Source organism: Canis aureus, chromosome 23, assembly GCF_053574225.1.
Source record: "Canis aureus isolate CA01 chromosome 23, VMU_Caureus_v.1.0, whole genome shotgun sequence".
Classification (NCBI taxonomy): domain Eukaryota; kingdom Metazoa; phylum Chordata; class Mammalia; order Carnivora; family Canidae; genus Canis; species Canis aureus.
The window spans coordinates 10,092,590-10,107,567 of record NC_135633.1 but is presented as its reverse complement, the minus strand read 5'-3'; the positions used below and the strand labels follow the sequence as shown (position 1 = coordinate 10,107,567).

The 14,978-nt window shown below is 39.5% G+C and overlaps 1 protein-coding gene across 6 annotated transcripts in view; it reads right to left on the bottom strand.

Moving 5' to 3' along the window:
- HPS5 (HPS5 biogenesis of lysosomal organelles complex 2 subunit 2) overlaps positions 1 to 14,978 on the bottom strand; it is a 44,763-nt gene that overhangs the window by 2,742 nt on the left and 27,043 nt on the right. For 5 of the 6 annotated variants that reach the window (XM_077866277.1, XM_077866274.1, XM_077866275.1 and 2 more), the window contains 12 exons: positions 14,141 to 14,319; positions 13,286 to 13,456; positions 12,242 to 12,428; positions 11,433 to 11,556; positions 10,112 to 10,261; positions 8,781 to 8,858; positions 7,722 to 8,299; positions 6,276 to 6,396; positions 5,931 to 6,086; positions 4,834 to 4,953; positions 3,725 to 3,838; positions 2,168 to 2,274 (listed from right to left, as the gene is read on the bottom strand). In XM_077866277.1, the coding sequence (XP_077722403.1) occupies positions 2,168 to 2,274; positions 3,725 to 3,838; positions 4,834 to 4,953; positions 5,931 to 6,086; positions 6,276 to 6,396; positions 7,722 to 8,299; positions 8,781 to 8,858; positions 10,112 to 10,261; positions 11,433 to 11,556; positions 12,242 to 12,428; positions 13,286 to 13,456; positions 14,141 to 14,319 (2,085 nt within the window). Of the gene's footprint in view, positions 1 to 2,167; positions 2,275 to 3,724; positions 3,839 to 4,833; positions 4,954 to 5,922; positions 6,087 to 6,275; positions 6,397 to 7,721; positions 8,300 to 8,780; positions 8,859 to 10,111; positions 10,262 to 11,432; positions 11,557 to 12,241; positions 12,429 to 13,285; positions 13,457 to 14,140; positions 14,320 to 14,978 lie in introns of those variants that run through there. The other variant, XM_077866279.1, reaches the window with a different exon arrangement.

The following is a 14,978-nucleotide window of genomic DNA, read 5'->3' as shown; positions in this document are numbered from 1 at the left end:
TGCCTGTGGCTCACACAGGGCAGCTTGAGGTCTCAGGGCATCATGAACAGAGGGTGAATGAGCCTGCATATCTGACAAAGGACACAAAGAGGGTAAGTTGACACAGGACAGAACTTGAATTCAAGGAACTCAAAGAAAGGCCTACAGTGCACAAAGGCCTGGATTTTATTCTGAGTTCCATGTAAGGGGCTTCAGAGAGAAGAGCCACAATCATCCAATTTTTATAAAACCCTTCTGGCTGCTATAAGGAAAATGGATTAAAGGTGGGAGAGAATAGAAACCAGAAGACTAACTCTGAGGTTACTGCAGCCATCTAGGCAAGTAGCTAGGACCAGAGAGCTGGTGATGAAGCAAAAGTAGACAGATAAGAGATCTACTTCTGGCAGTAAAACCAACATGCCTTGAAGAATGATTAATATGAGTTATGGAGAAAGAGAATTATCAAGAAAAGACCCCCATTTAATACACCAAGGGTAAGAACAGCTGCTATTATTACTTTAACAAAATATTCAGGAACACCTGGGGGGCTCAGTTGGTTAAGTGTCTGCCTTCAGCTCAGGTCATGATCTCAGGGTCCTAGCCTGTGCCCTCCTTGCTCAGCAGGGGCTTTATTTCTCCTCCTCCCTCTGCCTCCTCCTCCCCACTCATGCTCTGCTTCTGTCTCACAAATAAATAAAAGCTTTAGACAAAATATTCAGTCCTTTTATCTAGACAGAAAAGATTTTTTCTTTTTAAGATTTTATTTATTCACTCATGAGAGACACAGAGAGACAGAGGCAGAGGCACAGGCAGAGGGAGAAGCAGGCTCAAGGAAGACAGCCTGATGCAGGAATTGATCCTGGGACTCCAGGATCACACCCTGGGCCAAAGGCAGGTGCTAAACTGCTGAGCCACCCGGGGATCCCTAGGCAGAAAAGATTTTAAGTGATATTTATTTTCTTTATGTTTCCTGAATCCTCAGTTTTAATTTATAATAAACATTATGTTATGAGTTTAAATATATATACCATGTATATCTTAATTATTCTGGTTATTTTTCAGAACTGTACAGTTCTAGTCCTACAGAACCACCTGGGCCTCTTCTTCATTTCTGAAACAAAAATGACCTCAGTAATATTGGGACATCTGAAACTAACACTTGCCAGTCAACTGGCTTCTTTGCTCTGTTCTAACTTTCCCTCTCCTACACCAACAGGGCTGAACTGGCCTGTAAGTCACACTACTGAATGAAGGTTGCTGATGTCACAAGGTTGGCATCTTTGCATTAAGAGGAATGAAGTAGCACTACAAAACATTCAAGATGGGCTCTCAGATCTCAGATATCAGTGTGTCAAAGTTCTGGCCTTCTAATTGTCATTTTATCTGTGCTGGATTGATGAAAATTAAAAAAGAAAAAAATTTAAGTATCTAAATATCTGTGAAGGCTTAGGAAAAGCTGCCACTCCATTTTAAATTCATTTTAATGATATCTTAACTTTTGCCTGTGTAAAAGGCAGCATGGTGCTGAGAAAAGAATCTGAGCTCAGGGCTTGATCCTGGAGTTCCAGGATCAATTCCCACATCAGGCTCCCTCCATGGAGCCTGCTTCTCCCTCTGCCTGTGTCTCTGCCTCTCTCTCTCTCTCTCTCTCTCTGTGTGTGTGTGTGTGTGTGTGTGTGAGTCTCTCATGAACAAAGAAATAAAATCTATAAAAAAAAACAAATAAACAAACAAACAAACAAAAAACAATCTGAGCTCAAACTTTAGAGATAGTGAGACCTGGGTCTGAACACTTCTTCCACTAGTTGCATGGCTTTGGGGAAACTGTTCTTCCTCTTTAAAACTTTGGTAAAATAGAAATAACAGTAACAATTCCAACAGCTTGTCATCTCATTTAAACAGCAAGTGAGAAAGCACCTAGTATATGATGCCTAACATACCATATAGTACGCACTCATTGATAGAAAAGTTGTCTGTAGTTTATTCCTAATTATGATTTCATATATATATTAAGTGGCATAGATTAAAAAAAAAAAAATCCCAAAAAGCTCCCAAACCTCCACAGATTTGACAGCTAGCTAGAATTACATACAGGATCATTAAAATGTTCACTAGATTTCTTTACTGAAATGTCTGCAGTGACTTCTAAAATACTACAACCAAGAGTAACCAATTGGGATTTACATACCATTGTCCCCTTCCATCAGGCTCATATCGTTCAAGAACACAATGTTGGTAAAGGCCTCTCTTCTTCTCTCTAACTCCAAACAAAGACTAAGATATCCAGGCCAGAAACTTTAAAGAGATCAAAGTTAAAGAAAGGAATTAAAACAGCAAATTTATCTGGAGCTGTACTGTCCAATAGAGTAAATGTTAGCCACACATGGCTACTTAAATTTAAATTAAATAAAAAGTTCTTCAGCTGACCAAACCATATTTCCAGTTCTCAATGGCTACAAGTGGCCAGTGGCTACCATATTGGACAATGTAGAAGACTATTTCCATTATCACAGACAGTTATATTAGTTAGCCCTGATCTAAAGTGTTTAAGTAAAATGAATAAAAGCTAGAGATAAATACTAACATTTGAGGCTAAGCACCAATTATGAAACATGTAAGATAATATATTTTATAAACTTTCAGGTTTCTTCCCCAAATATGCAAACTATGTTTTCCCTGACTCTACCCCCTCCTTCATTTGCTATACCCATTGTCTATAAGTCCCACTGCATTTTCCTTCAGAATGTCCCTTGGATGTGCTCCTTCTGCTGCCCTACTAATCACCAATTCAATCATATCTGAATTACTAAAACAGCTTCCTAGCTGGCACTCCTACCTCCAATCCTTCTCATATATGACACCAGAAAATGATCTCCAAAAAGCTCCATTTTTGTCATTTTTGTACCAAAAACTCTAAAAGGTCTCTACTGATAACTAAATTCTTCTGACAAGCCACCAATGTCCTACATGATCTCATCACCCACCATACCTGGCTAGTCTCATCCCTTATTATTAATGAACAAATTCATATCAAGAACCTACCACTGTGAATATACCTGGCTAGTCTCATCCCTTATTATTAATGAACAAATTCATATCAAGAACCTACCACTGTGAATTAAGGCATTATGAGGAAAAAGGCAGACACAGGTCCCTATCTCCAAAAGATTATAATCCAGGTAGAGCCCTAAAATAACATTGCCAAACAATAAATAACTACTATGTGGTATGGATAAAAAGCAATGTCAGTTTCTCATGCTCCTGCTATTGCTGGTTTGCTCACCTGCCCTGCCTTCCTCTTGGGCTCCTTTATCAATACAAATCCTGTCCAGCCTTCAGGACTTTACCTCCAAAGTCTCACCTCCTTCTGAAGTCCTTCACCAGCACTTCTCTTGAGCACATTCTGATCTCTCCCTTCTCAGGAATCCTGTATCAACTGTAACTCCTATCACATGGTCTGGAGCTTAATTAAATACCATCTAAGTGCCTGAGAACTAGGGCTAGCTACTAAGGACCAGGGGGAGAGAGGAATTAGCAAGGGCCAATCTCTTCTACACAATGAAAAAACATTCACAAAGTTTAAATGGAAAAAGATATTTACTATCACTTAAAACAAAAGATACTTTTCCCTAGTAAAGAGAATTTCCAAATGAAAATCATACCAATTCAGGGCCTTCACTACAAAGCTGTTAATAAATAAGATGATTCTAATCTTAACTTCAGCTTCTAAAAAATTCTTACTTACCCATGAGACCTACAGATGTCAGTCATTTTCTCTTTGGTTGTAAAATCTGCAGGTAGTTTAATGAGATGAAGCATCAGCTGACTGTAGCCCCATGAAGACAAGTGTGAATGAGGCCTGCAAAATGAAAAGCTCTAAATAAATTGAATAGGAAATACGTTCCACAACCTGTTTTTTCAAATCATCTGATAGATAAGAATACAGTTTAATTTTATTTGTTCCATTATTATTATAGTTTTCAAACATTTCTACTTGGCTTTTGAAAAATTAAAAATAGCTATGTTTCCTATACAAATACCTATTTTTAAAAATTACACATTTTAGGTCATCAAAAGCAAAGAAACGTCTATAATCCATCACTCACAGACTGCCACTGTATGTCCTTCTAGACCTTTTGTATAGACATATAAGATAGGCACTTGGGGGGGCTTTTAAAAAGCTCTCCTAGAGGAAAACACTAGGAACATTTCTAATACAGAACACGTATCAGTGTGTATTTTTTAATGAATTCTTTTTTTTAGTCCCAAGCCATGTCTAGAAATTTCCAGGGAGAAAACATACAATTTTCTCCCTCTACTATAGATTGTATCAAGGACTCTTAATGTGGATCCATGAAAGAGGTTCAGGGGGATCAGTTTAACCCGAAATCATGTGCAAAATTGTGCAGGGATGTGCATTTTTCCTGAGAAGGATCATCAGATCCTTTTTTTTTTTTTTTTGGATCATCAGATTCTTATATAAGATCTGTAACTCAGGGATCCCTGGGTGGCGCAGCGGTTTAGCGCCTGCCTTTGGCCCAGGGCGCAATCCTGGAGACCCGGGATCAAATCCCACGTCGGGCTCCCGGTGCATGGAGCCTGCTTCTCCCTCTGCCTGTGTCTCTGCCTCTCTCTCTCTCTCTGTGACTATCATAAATAAATTAAAAAAAAAAAAAAAAAAAAAAAAAAAGATCTGTAACTCAAAACATGTTCAGACCCACTAAGTCTCATTACTACCATGATTTGAGCCAGTCTCTTCCATCACTATTCCTCAAGTAAGCCAAGAATGCTACATGTGAATAAAGGCATTCCATTCCAAAAGAACTGTAGAGCTTAGAAAGTGCGCTTCTGTACCTGGGGTTTCCTTCATCGTCCATTGTGCTGGTGCTTGGGGGAGCATCGTGGGACACGGCCAAAAGCAGCCAATCCAACCTTAAAGACTCTGGTTGCAGAAGAGACTCAAGAAAGGAGGGCCTAAAAGAAAGGTGGGGATAAAAGTCACCAATCTTCATGCCGAGAAAGGAGACATAAAATCTGGGAAAGTGAAAAAAAATGTTACCAGGGGATCAAAATAGTAGGTGAAATAACTTGAAAACGCTCTGCTATGAAATGTTTAGAAATGCTGGTGAAAATCTGACAGCTGGAATGCCTGAGTGGCTCAGCAGTTGAGCATCTGCCTTCGGCTCAGGGTGTGATCCCGGAGTCCCAGGATTGAGTCCCACATCAGGCTCCCTGCATGGAGCCTGCTTCTCCCTCTGCCTATGTCTCTGCCTCTCTCTGTGTGTCTCTCATGAATAAATAAATAAAATCTTAAAAAAAAAAAATCTTACAGCCTTTTAAATGAACAGGTGAGCTCAAGATAATAAGGTAAATGTCTAAAGGCCTAAAAAGAAAAAAAGAGAGAGAGAGAGAGAGAGAAATAAAAACCAGCATGGCAAATGTAAATCAGAGGAAAAAAGGTGATCAGGGTGGGAGGGGTGGGGGATGGATGTTGCTAGCTTCAACAACTAACAGCAATGCAGAAATAGGAAATGAGGCCTCAGCCTAAAAAAGGGACAAAAAGCTGGAACTGAGATCCACAAAAAGATGAGATTCCTCCGAAAGCTGGAATATTATCAGTAAAGAGGTTGACAATAAACCTACTGAGCAGCACAGACAACAAGGAAGCTTATCTGTCTTAGCGTTAAGACCTGAAGCAGGGGTTAAATGTACACTGATCATCTGAGAATCCCTGGGGGATGAGGGGGATGGTAGGGAAGAGAAGTGTGGTATGCACACATTTATAGTGTGTGCTGCGGACTGTGACAGAGGGTAGTGGCTGGAGGCGTCCTCTTCCATAGTAGGGGCCTCAGCATTACGGCAGTTGGCAGTAAAAATGTTACAGTACCTTCTACAAAGAAACAATGCCCTATCAAGGCAAAGGGAGTCTGCAAATATTCTCGCCTTCTCACCGTTGTTCTTCAGGCCTCGATTTCACCAGACTGTCTAAATAGGCCAAAAACTGAGCAGGATGATGATGACAAAGTTGCGTGACATCCGAAGGCAAAACAGATGGGTAAAATCCGATTAAGGACCGAAGGGCAGATTCTCCAAACCTCTCATACAATCTGCATTTAAAAACAAAACAAGTTAGTCTTCACTTCAGTGACATGATGTAACTTGGTTACACTAAGCACTTATTAGAAATAAAAATAACAAGAGACTGCCCACCATGCAACTGAGTAAAATTTTAGAGATTAAGACAAAAATTTAAAAAATATGCTTTATTCATATAAACAACATATACGACAACTTACCGGGCAGCATAAGCAATCAACAAAGGATTGTCAAAGGGGACTGAGTCATTCAATAACTTTAGTCTTGTTGGGAGGTCTCCTTGTTCCATCTCTATATATGTAGGATTGGAACTTGCCAATTCTGAAAGATAAAGCACACCCTTTTCCTTTCATCTCATAGCTGTAAATATTCAGTTCATGAACACATTCATTCAACAATCATTAGTCATGGATCTACTGCGTGCATGGCACAATGTTTAAGCACTGAAAGACAGATAAAAAAAGAGTAAGACACAATCCCTACTTTTAAAGACCTTAAAATCAAATTGGGAGGCAAAATACACTATAATTTTTAAGTGAGAAAAGAACACACAACCAAGATATAACCCACTATCACCCTAAAAAAAGTATAACATATTAGCACGTATCTGTTATATACTAAATCAACAGAATAGATCAATCTACGACCAATACCAAATTTCTCATTTTTCCTAGAGCCAGTGCCTCTACTCCATGTTTTTGAACAAAATAAATTACATTAATGGGTGACGGGCACTGGGGGTTATTCTGTATGTTAGTAAATTGAACACCAATAAAAAATAAATTTAAATAAATAAATAAATAAATTACATTAACTTAAATTTTCACCTATTTTTAACGAACATCAGTTATAGCCAGGTCAAGTGAGTGATGATCTAGTTAAAACTACTTGTAGTTTAAAAAAAAAAAAAGAACAAAAAACAACTACTTGTAGTTTAAAAAGATATCTCTGCACACACACACACACACACACACACACACACACATATGAATCTAAAGTGAGTATTTTTAAAATATTTTAGTTTTAGTCTCTACACCCGATGTGGGGCTCAAACCTACCACCCAGAGGCCAAGAATCATATGCTTCACTGACTGAGCTAGTCAGGCACCACTAAAACGAAGTAGTTTTTTGAAGTAGTTTTCAAAGGGCTCTGAGGACAAATCCTAAGGAACGATCCCCAAAGCTGTTTTCCTTAATCACATCATTAGCAGAAGGGTAGCATCTGTTCAGATCATTTCTAAAAACCCAACCTTCAATTTCTGATATATGCGTTTTTTGTTTTTTGTTTTTTTTTTTAAGATTTTATTTGAGAGAGAGAGAAAGAGAGAGAGAGAGAGAAAAACGGGAGGAGCAGAGGGAGAGGCAGAAGCAGATTCCATGCTGAGCATGGAGCTGGACATGGACTTCTGGAATCATGATCTGAGCTGAAGGCAGATACTTAACCAACTGAGCTACCCAGGTGCCCTGATATATGGTTTTTTAAGATCATTTTTTCCCACTTTCATTATTTCCTATTTGTGTCAGGCAGTAAGTAATTGAACAAATTCAGAGAAGGCAACCAGCCTTCTTTTTTTTAAATGTGAAAATACTAAGATGCTATTGTGCTCTATACTAATTTCTATGTGACAAGGCAATCTGATTATTACCTTTCAATCCTTCAATAAAAGTGTCCCAAACACCAGGACTGTTAGCGTAACTAAGCTTGACACTCTCCTTTGCTCTTTTCAAGTCCAGGAGGAAGAAGTACTTCTTTATGAACTGACAAGCCAGAATTTCAGGAGAGTGCTGTTGGAAAGAATGGTCCGCGTGTCCGCTTGTGGTTTTGGTCTCAAAATTCAATACATTCAATTCCAAACACAACGTTGTCAATTCAGCCAGGTCCTTCTGAAGACCGTCAGCTATGCTGCACGGAGCACATACTTGGAAAAGGTCATCCGAGGGCTCCTTCACACACTCTGTAGATTCACATGCTGTTGGAGCAACAATTTCTTCATTGCCTAAAGAGTCTCTTTTTTCATTTTTGTTATCTTCATCTAATATTCCCTTTTTTGACTCTTCAAACAACAGCACATCCTGGTTTGACATCATAGATGAGTGGCCAATATCTGAAACGCCTAAAAAGTCCTTCACGGCAAATGCTTTTTCTAACTGTGGAAGCCACTCCTGTAAGACCATTCTCAGAGACTCGGGTTCAAACAAAACCAGTGGATCTTGTAGCTTGGTCCTATACAAGACAGACCAATGTGAAATTTAGGCTCCATGTGTTTTTTTGTTTTGTTTTAAAAAAAAAAAAATTTATTTCATGCTAAACAAACCTACTGAATAAAAGACTGATCTGAAATGTTACTTTTCAACTCTTTGACAATTATCTCAGCAAGATGAAAATACAGAGAGTGTTAACTTGAATACTAATTGTTGAATTTCAATTACCAATGAGACTACCTCTACCCCACACTGTCTGAGGACCACTACTGACGACCTTGAAGTCATTCCCATTCACTATAAAACTCTCTCGTCCTCGGGGCACCTGGGTGGCTCAGTTAAATGTTTGCCTTTGGCTCAGGTCATGATCCCAGAGTCCTGGGATCGAGCCCCATCAGGCTCCCTGCTCAGGAGCCTACTTTTCCCTCTGCCAACCCCATCCCCTTGCTCATGCTCTCTCTCCCTCAAATGAATAAATAAAATCTTAAAAAATAAATACTCACATTGCTTCTGCTGTCGCTACTTTGAGCTCTTGGAACTTGTCTTCTTCTGGAGGTTGACTAATTACTTCTTTTTTGTCCCTAGAAAAATGTGAAAAGAGTTGGAGGGGATTAGAGCTTCCTTGGACAAATGTTTCTAAGTGCTCACTAAGTGGCAAGTACTGTACTTAATACTACATGACACAAACAGAGGAATATAGAAAAATGGTCCATGGCTTTAAGATGAATAAACTCGGGCAGCCCTGGTGGCCCAGCGGTTTAGCGCCACCTTCCGCCACCTTCGGCCCAGGGTGTGATCCTGGAGACCTGGGATCGAGTTCCACATCGGGCTCCCTGCATGGAGCCTGCTTGTGTCTCTGTCTCTCTGTCTGTCATGAATAAATAAATAAAATCTTAAAAAAAAAAAAAAAAAAGATGAATAAACTCAAGTGAGAAAGAAAAGTATGCAAATAACTATTACATAAATGAGAATAAAATAAATGTTAAAGAGCAACACAACTGAGCTACGAAAGCACAGTAAAAGGAATAATTATTCTGATGAGGCAATCAAGGGATACCTTCCCCTGGAGGCAGTATGTGTGTTAGGAAAAATGGTGCAGGGGAAGGGGTTGAAGGGTGGGGGTGGGAGGAATGCAAGTGAAAGAAACAGCGTGAGGTGTATCCACCCAGTACTCTGCCAGGACTGGAATTTCAAGTGCTTGGAAGGATGTGGATGGAAGTGAGGCTGGAAAGATGGGCTGAGGTCAGACTGAGGTGGCTTTCAATGCCACGGCAATCCTGTACTTTTTTCCCTGTTAAGTACTTGGATTCACAGACCTATCCTATTTCCTCTGACTGTCCACATTCCCTGGGCCTATGGGGCTCTCAGTTCCTGAGTGAGTGCTGAACCTGTGTGCTTCCAATGCTCAGATCCCCTGAGAAAGTACGTGCCAAGACATTAATGCCAATGCTTTCATCTGACAGGCCAGAGAGCATTAGTAACTTAGCCAAGGTCACATGCTAGTCAGAAGCACAGCAAGGACAAGGCCTCAATTGTTGATCATCCTACTCTTAATCTAATACTCTAACAACCCAGAAGTTTGAAAAAATTGGAGGGAAGGGAGAGCAAAAATGAAACAGGAGCTAACTTAAAATTCTCTCTCAAAAGACTCGCCATGGATGGATGTCATTTTCCAACACTTAACCTTTATGGCATTCACATTTTTTAGTGAACTACACAATCTACAATGAACAGGGTCATACATGTGCCTTCCCTAATAGCACTGTCTATGGCTTTCTCCAAAATGATAGCTGAGTCCTCTAGAATTTACCCAGATTTATATGCAAGAGCTTACTCAGTGTCTTCTTCCTTTGGGCAGATGACTGGACTCATATCCTCTTCACATAAATGCTCATCACCCCTGGGTTCTGGTCTTATTTTCAGATCAGGGCTAGTATGAAGGGTGCCAATCTTCTCAGTAGTTTTACGTACAAAGCTAGAAACACTAGAAGTCAAATAGCAAAAAAGTAATATGAAAAAAAACCCTCATTACTCCCAAGAATGGAAAATTCTGTATCTGCATTCTCTATTTTCCTGTACTCCTAGTAAGGTAATTTGGACTTAATACAAAAAAAAAAAAAAAAAGATTATGCTTATAGCAACTTCCCTAATCAACTACGTATTTCCTATAAGGCCCATGTAAAATTTACAATATAATAAAGATTCACTTCATTGGATTCAATGCTAAAGAAAAAAAATCTTTAACTCCAGCTATGTCTGTAATGTTTCTGTCAACTTAGGCAAAGGAGGCCATATGATCACCTGCCTCAGCCTGGCCAGAGAAATAACAGAATTTCTCCATGACACTCAATGGCTAACTAGTCACAATACAGCCTCCTTTATAAGCAAAACTGTACCCAGTAATTGAATCACTATACTGTACACCTGAAACTAATAACACTGTATATTAACTATACTGGAATTAAAAAAAAAAAAAAAAAAAAAAAACCCAAAACAGAAAACTGTATCCAGTAAGACTCAGATAAGCAGTTAAGTAGCTTTACAAAGTCTGCTCTCAAACTTAAATGCTAATTCTAGGCTCACAGAGTAGTTAGAAAGACTTCCTAAGAGTCTCCAATTCTGAGCCCAAACTGAGAAAGTATCAAGAAATGACTAATGATATATAGGAACTGTTTCTATCAGAGATGAGGAAAAAACAGATTTTTCAAACTTTGCTCTGTCTGAAGTGGAGGACACATTTTAACAACTTGAATATCCAAGTACTCAAAGAAGGAAGCTAAACTGCCCAAGACAGAAATGAGAAGCTAATAGCCTCAGATAAATAACACATTATATAGAAATAACCAAGAGGCTTTCATTTTTTCTCATTTAAAATGTCTTTCTACAGGGCACCCCAGCTCAGGTCATGATCCTGGAGTCCTGGGACCAAGCCCCACATCAGGATCCCTGCTCAGTGGGGGAAGTCTCCTCCCTTGCCCGCCTCCACCTCCCTGGATCATGCTTTCTCTCGAATGCACTCCCTCTCTCAAATAAATAAATACAATCTTTTTAAAAGTATATAAATAAATGTCTTTCCATTCTCAGTGCAAAAGTACCTAATGTGACAACTGAAGTGAAACCAGAAACAGGATTCAGTGCAAGACAGATTAGTTTACCTTTCCTTGACAGCCTGAAGAGACACAAGAGGAGATGGAGAACGAAATGATAGTGGAATGCCGAAGGGGAGAAATGTTTCATTCTTATCTGTCTCAAATGTCACGGGAGCATGAGAAACACTGTCTGATGAATGGAATCGGGGAAAAGAAACAAAATTTAATCACACAGGAGGTTTTTTTTTTTATCTTTAGAAAAATTCTGAAATGAATAAACCAAAGGAAATGAAGGGTTCCATACCAAAATCACAACTGACCCAGATACAAATGAGCAGAACACAGGTTTACAAGATGCACGGGATGGTCCACATATAAAACACTTAGGCAGGTACCTTCATTGTCCTACTAACCCTGAATCCCCATAAGTCAAAAAGGAAGTTTAGAGTCTCTATTAATCTCTTCTCAATAGTTCAGTCACAGGAATACTCGAACATCGAAAAGTGAAGGCCATGGCCCCCAAAACTGTGGTAATTTTTCATTCCTGATGGAAAATAATTTGGTTAGTCAAGATAAAATTGTTCTACTCCTTTGGTTAATGACTTCCTTTCTTAACTTTTCCAGCACAATGATGCATGACCAAAATTAGGGACCATATCGATGTTAGCCTAAGCAAGAGGGGGAAAAACATGACTGAACATAAACCCACTCTCCCAGGGGCAAGCAGATCTACAGGTCTGAGTGGAAAGTCTATCAACATGATAAAAATTATTAACACCATGTAGAAAATTAGATGCACAAGTTAACCCTGGCAAATAGAAGTCACAGAAAATAACTGCTTCCTATCAGCAGCCAACAAAGCACACTGCCATCACCTTCATTTCCGCGTGAGCTCCAGCACGGATCTGGCTGGTCCTCTTCTGGATGTGAGGCAAATTCTTTGAGTCTCTCGTCTTCTGAGAGAGTTTGGCTGTGAAGGGAACAAGAGTCCTCATCCGACTGACTGCCTCTCCTACTACTAATGATACGATATATACCAGAGTCCAAGATGCTGAAACTTTCCTACAAATAAAAAGAATCCCCAAAAAATCAAAGTGAAACTCCTTTTTTTTTTTTTTTTTTTTTGAGAAAAACCAATATGAATAAGTGCAAGTCAATAACCACAATTATAGCTTAATAGAACAAGCTGGTAAGCAAGATGTAGGTCCCTGGCAGCTGGATCACTTTCTCGTACGGATGACAGAACGCTACCATCTTTCTCTAGCTTGCCTCTGTGAATCCTGGCTGTGAGACTGGGGCAGTAAGGAAGCAATCTTGAGCTACACTAAGACTCCAATGAGCATGAAGCATCTGAAATCACATATTAGGAGCAACTCAACTTGTGCTAGAGGCTATATGAGTTATGTCTGGAAACAATATAATAAATAATGATAAAATAAAATGTAGCTCCAAGACACACGTAACCAGAGGCTTCCTAAGGGCTGCCCAACAACTGAAATAAAGCCTCCTCTTGACAACTCCATCCCCTTTCCCCTAAATCTACTATATGGAAAGAAAGATAAGTTTTGGGATCTTAAGGGATATTTCTTTTCTAAGGAAGAAAAACTTTACTGTGCAGATAAACCCTTTAAAAAGTAAAAATACTGGGGAAGCCCAGGTGGCTCGGCGGTTTAGCGCCGCCTTCAGCCCAGGGCTTGATCCTGGAGTCCCACATCGGGCTCCCTGCATGGAGCCTGCTTCTCCCTCTGCCTGTGTCTCTGCCTGCCTCTTTCTCTCTCTCATGAATAAATAAACAAAACCTTTAAATAGACAGACAGAAAGAAAAAAGAAAGAAAAGAAAAGAAAAGAAAAGAAAAGAAAAGAAAAGAAAAGAAAAGAAAAGAGAAAAGAAAAGAAAAGAAAAGTAAAAGAAAACCTACGTGTGATGAAATGGAGCTTCTCCGACTGCTGCAAGCTGAATCCAAAGGTTCAAATTTTAAAATCAATTCTTCCAGTTGAGAAATTAGATCACTATAGGTTGTGAGGTCCAGTTGAGACTGAAGTTGAGACTTCAGATTCTCCAATTTATCTGCAGTCAAAGATTTTCTTCCCTAATGAAAGGATAAGCAGAAATCAAATAGAATAGCTTACTATTTATAACTAAATCTAAATTCAGTGGCCAATATACTGAAAGAGGTATAACAGAGAACATAAAATCTCAAAAGTGCTTTAAAAAGATTTAACAAGCTAGTGAAAGACTTAATGAGAATCATCTTAGGAATTAAAAATTGAGAGTTATTGTACATACAATCATCCCTCTTAAAACAAGGCCTGAAACTCAAGGAAGTTTCTGAGAATGTAATTTTTTTAAAATGGGAAGTATACCCACCCTTTTTCTTACCCTCTACCCACACCCACCCCTAGATTTGTCTGCCATACTTCCTTTAGTGATTTATTGCTGCTTTATCTGTAGGTCCTACAGACAGGTCTAATAAAGACAAGCAACTTTCTAGCACACTCTTGCAAGCTAGGGTGGTTTTAACAACCCAGATGGGGATTCCGGGGTGGCGCAGCGGTTTGGCGCCTGCCTTTGTTTGGCCCAGGGTTCGATCCTGGAGACCCGGGATCGAATCCCACGTCGGGCTCCCGGTGCATGGAGCCTGCTTCTCCTTCTGCCTATGTCTCTGTCTCTCTCTCTGTGTGACTATCATAAATAAATAAAAAGTTAAAAAAAAAAAAAAAAAAAAAAAAAACAACAACAACAACCCAGATGAACGTGTAAGTCTCTGACTCACTCTGCTGGCAATAATAGAATTTTGGAAAAGACAGCAAGTGCGAGCAGCCAGGTTCCACAGGCCTCTCCTCAGCAGGCGCTCCACACAGCGTTCCACAGACAATAGAGAAAGATGTGAGACTTTCCCGTTTAGGTGCAAACAGAACAGCTCGTTCTTGTAGACGGCCACATCCTGAATATCTACAAAACCCACAGGGGTGAACACACAGAAGGTTAACCAAATATTCCATTTCCATGTTGGCAAAGACTGAAATTATTTTAATAAATTCATTTTATATGGAGTTTGGTTTGCCTAAATTTCATCTCTATTAGAATACTTGCAATTCAGTGAAGAAATAAAATTAAAAAAAAAAATCAGTGAAGAAATATTTTAGACACTTCTTAAAAGATCAAAAATAAACAGAAACACATCTCTCTTATCTAAAATGCTATGTTTACAATGCTACTTTCTAAACAAAAGGGCAAAGGAAAAAGAGAGAGACAAACCAAAACAGACTCTTGACGACAGAGAACAAACTGATGGTGACCAGAGTGGGGAGGTTGGTGGGGCAATGGGGGAAACCAGTGATGCGATTAAGGAGGGCACTTGTCGGGCAGCCCGGGTGGCTCAGCAGTTTAGCACCGCCTTCAACCCAGGGCTTGATCCTAGAGTCCAGGGATTGAGTCCCACATCGGGTTCCCTGCATGGAGTCTGCTTCTCCCTCTGCCGGTCTCTCTGCCTGTCTCTCTCCTCTCTCTCTCATGAATAAATAAACAAAATCTTAAAAAAAATAAATAAATAAAAGGAGGGCACTTGTCTGTCATAGTGAGCACTGGGTGATGTACAGAATTGTCAAATC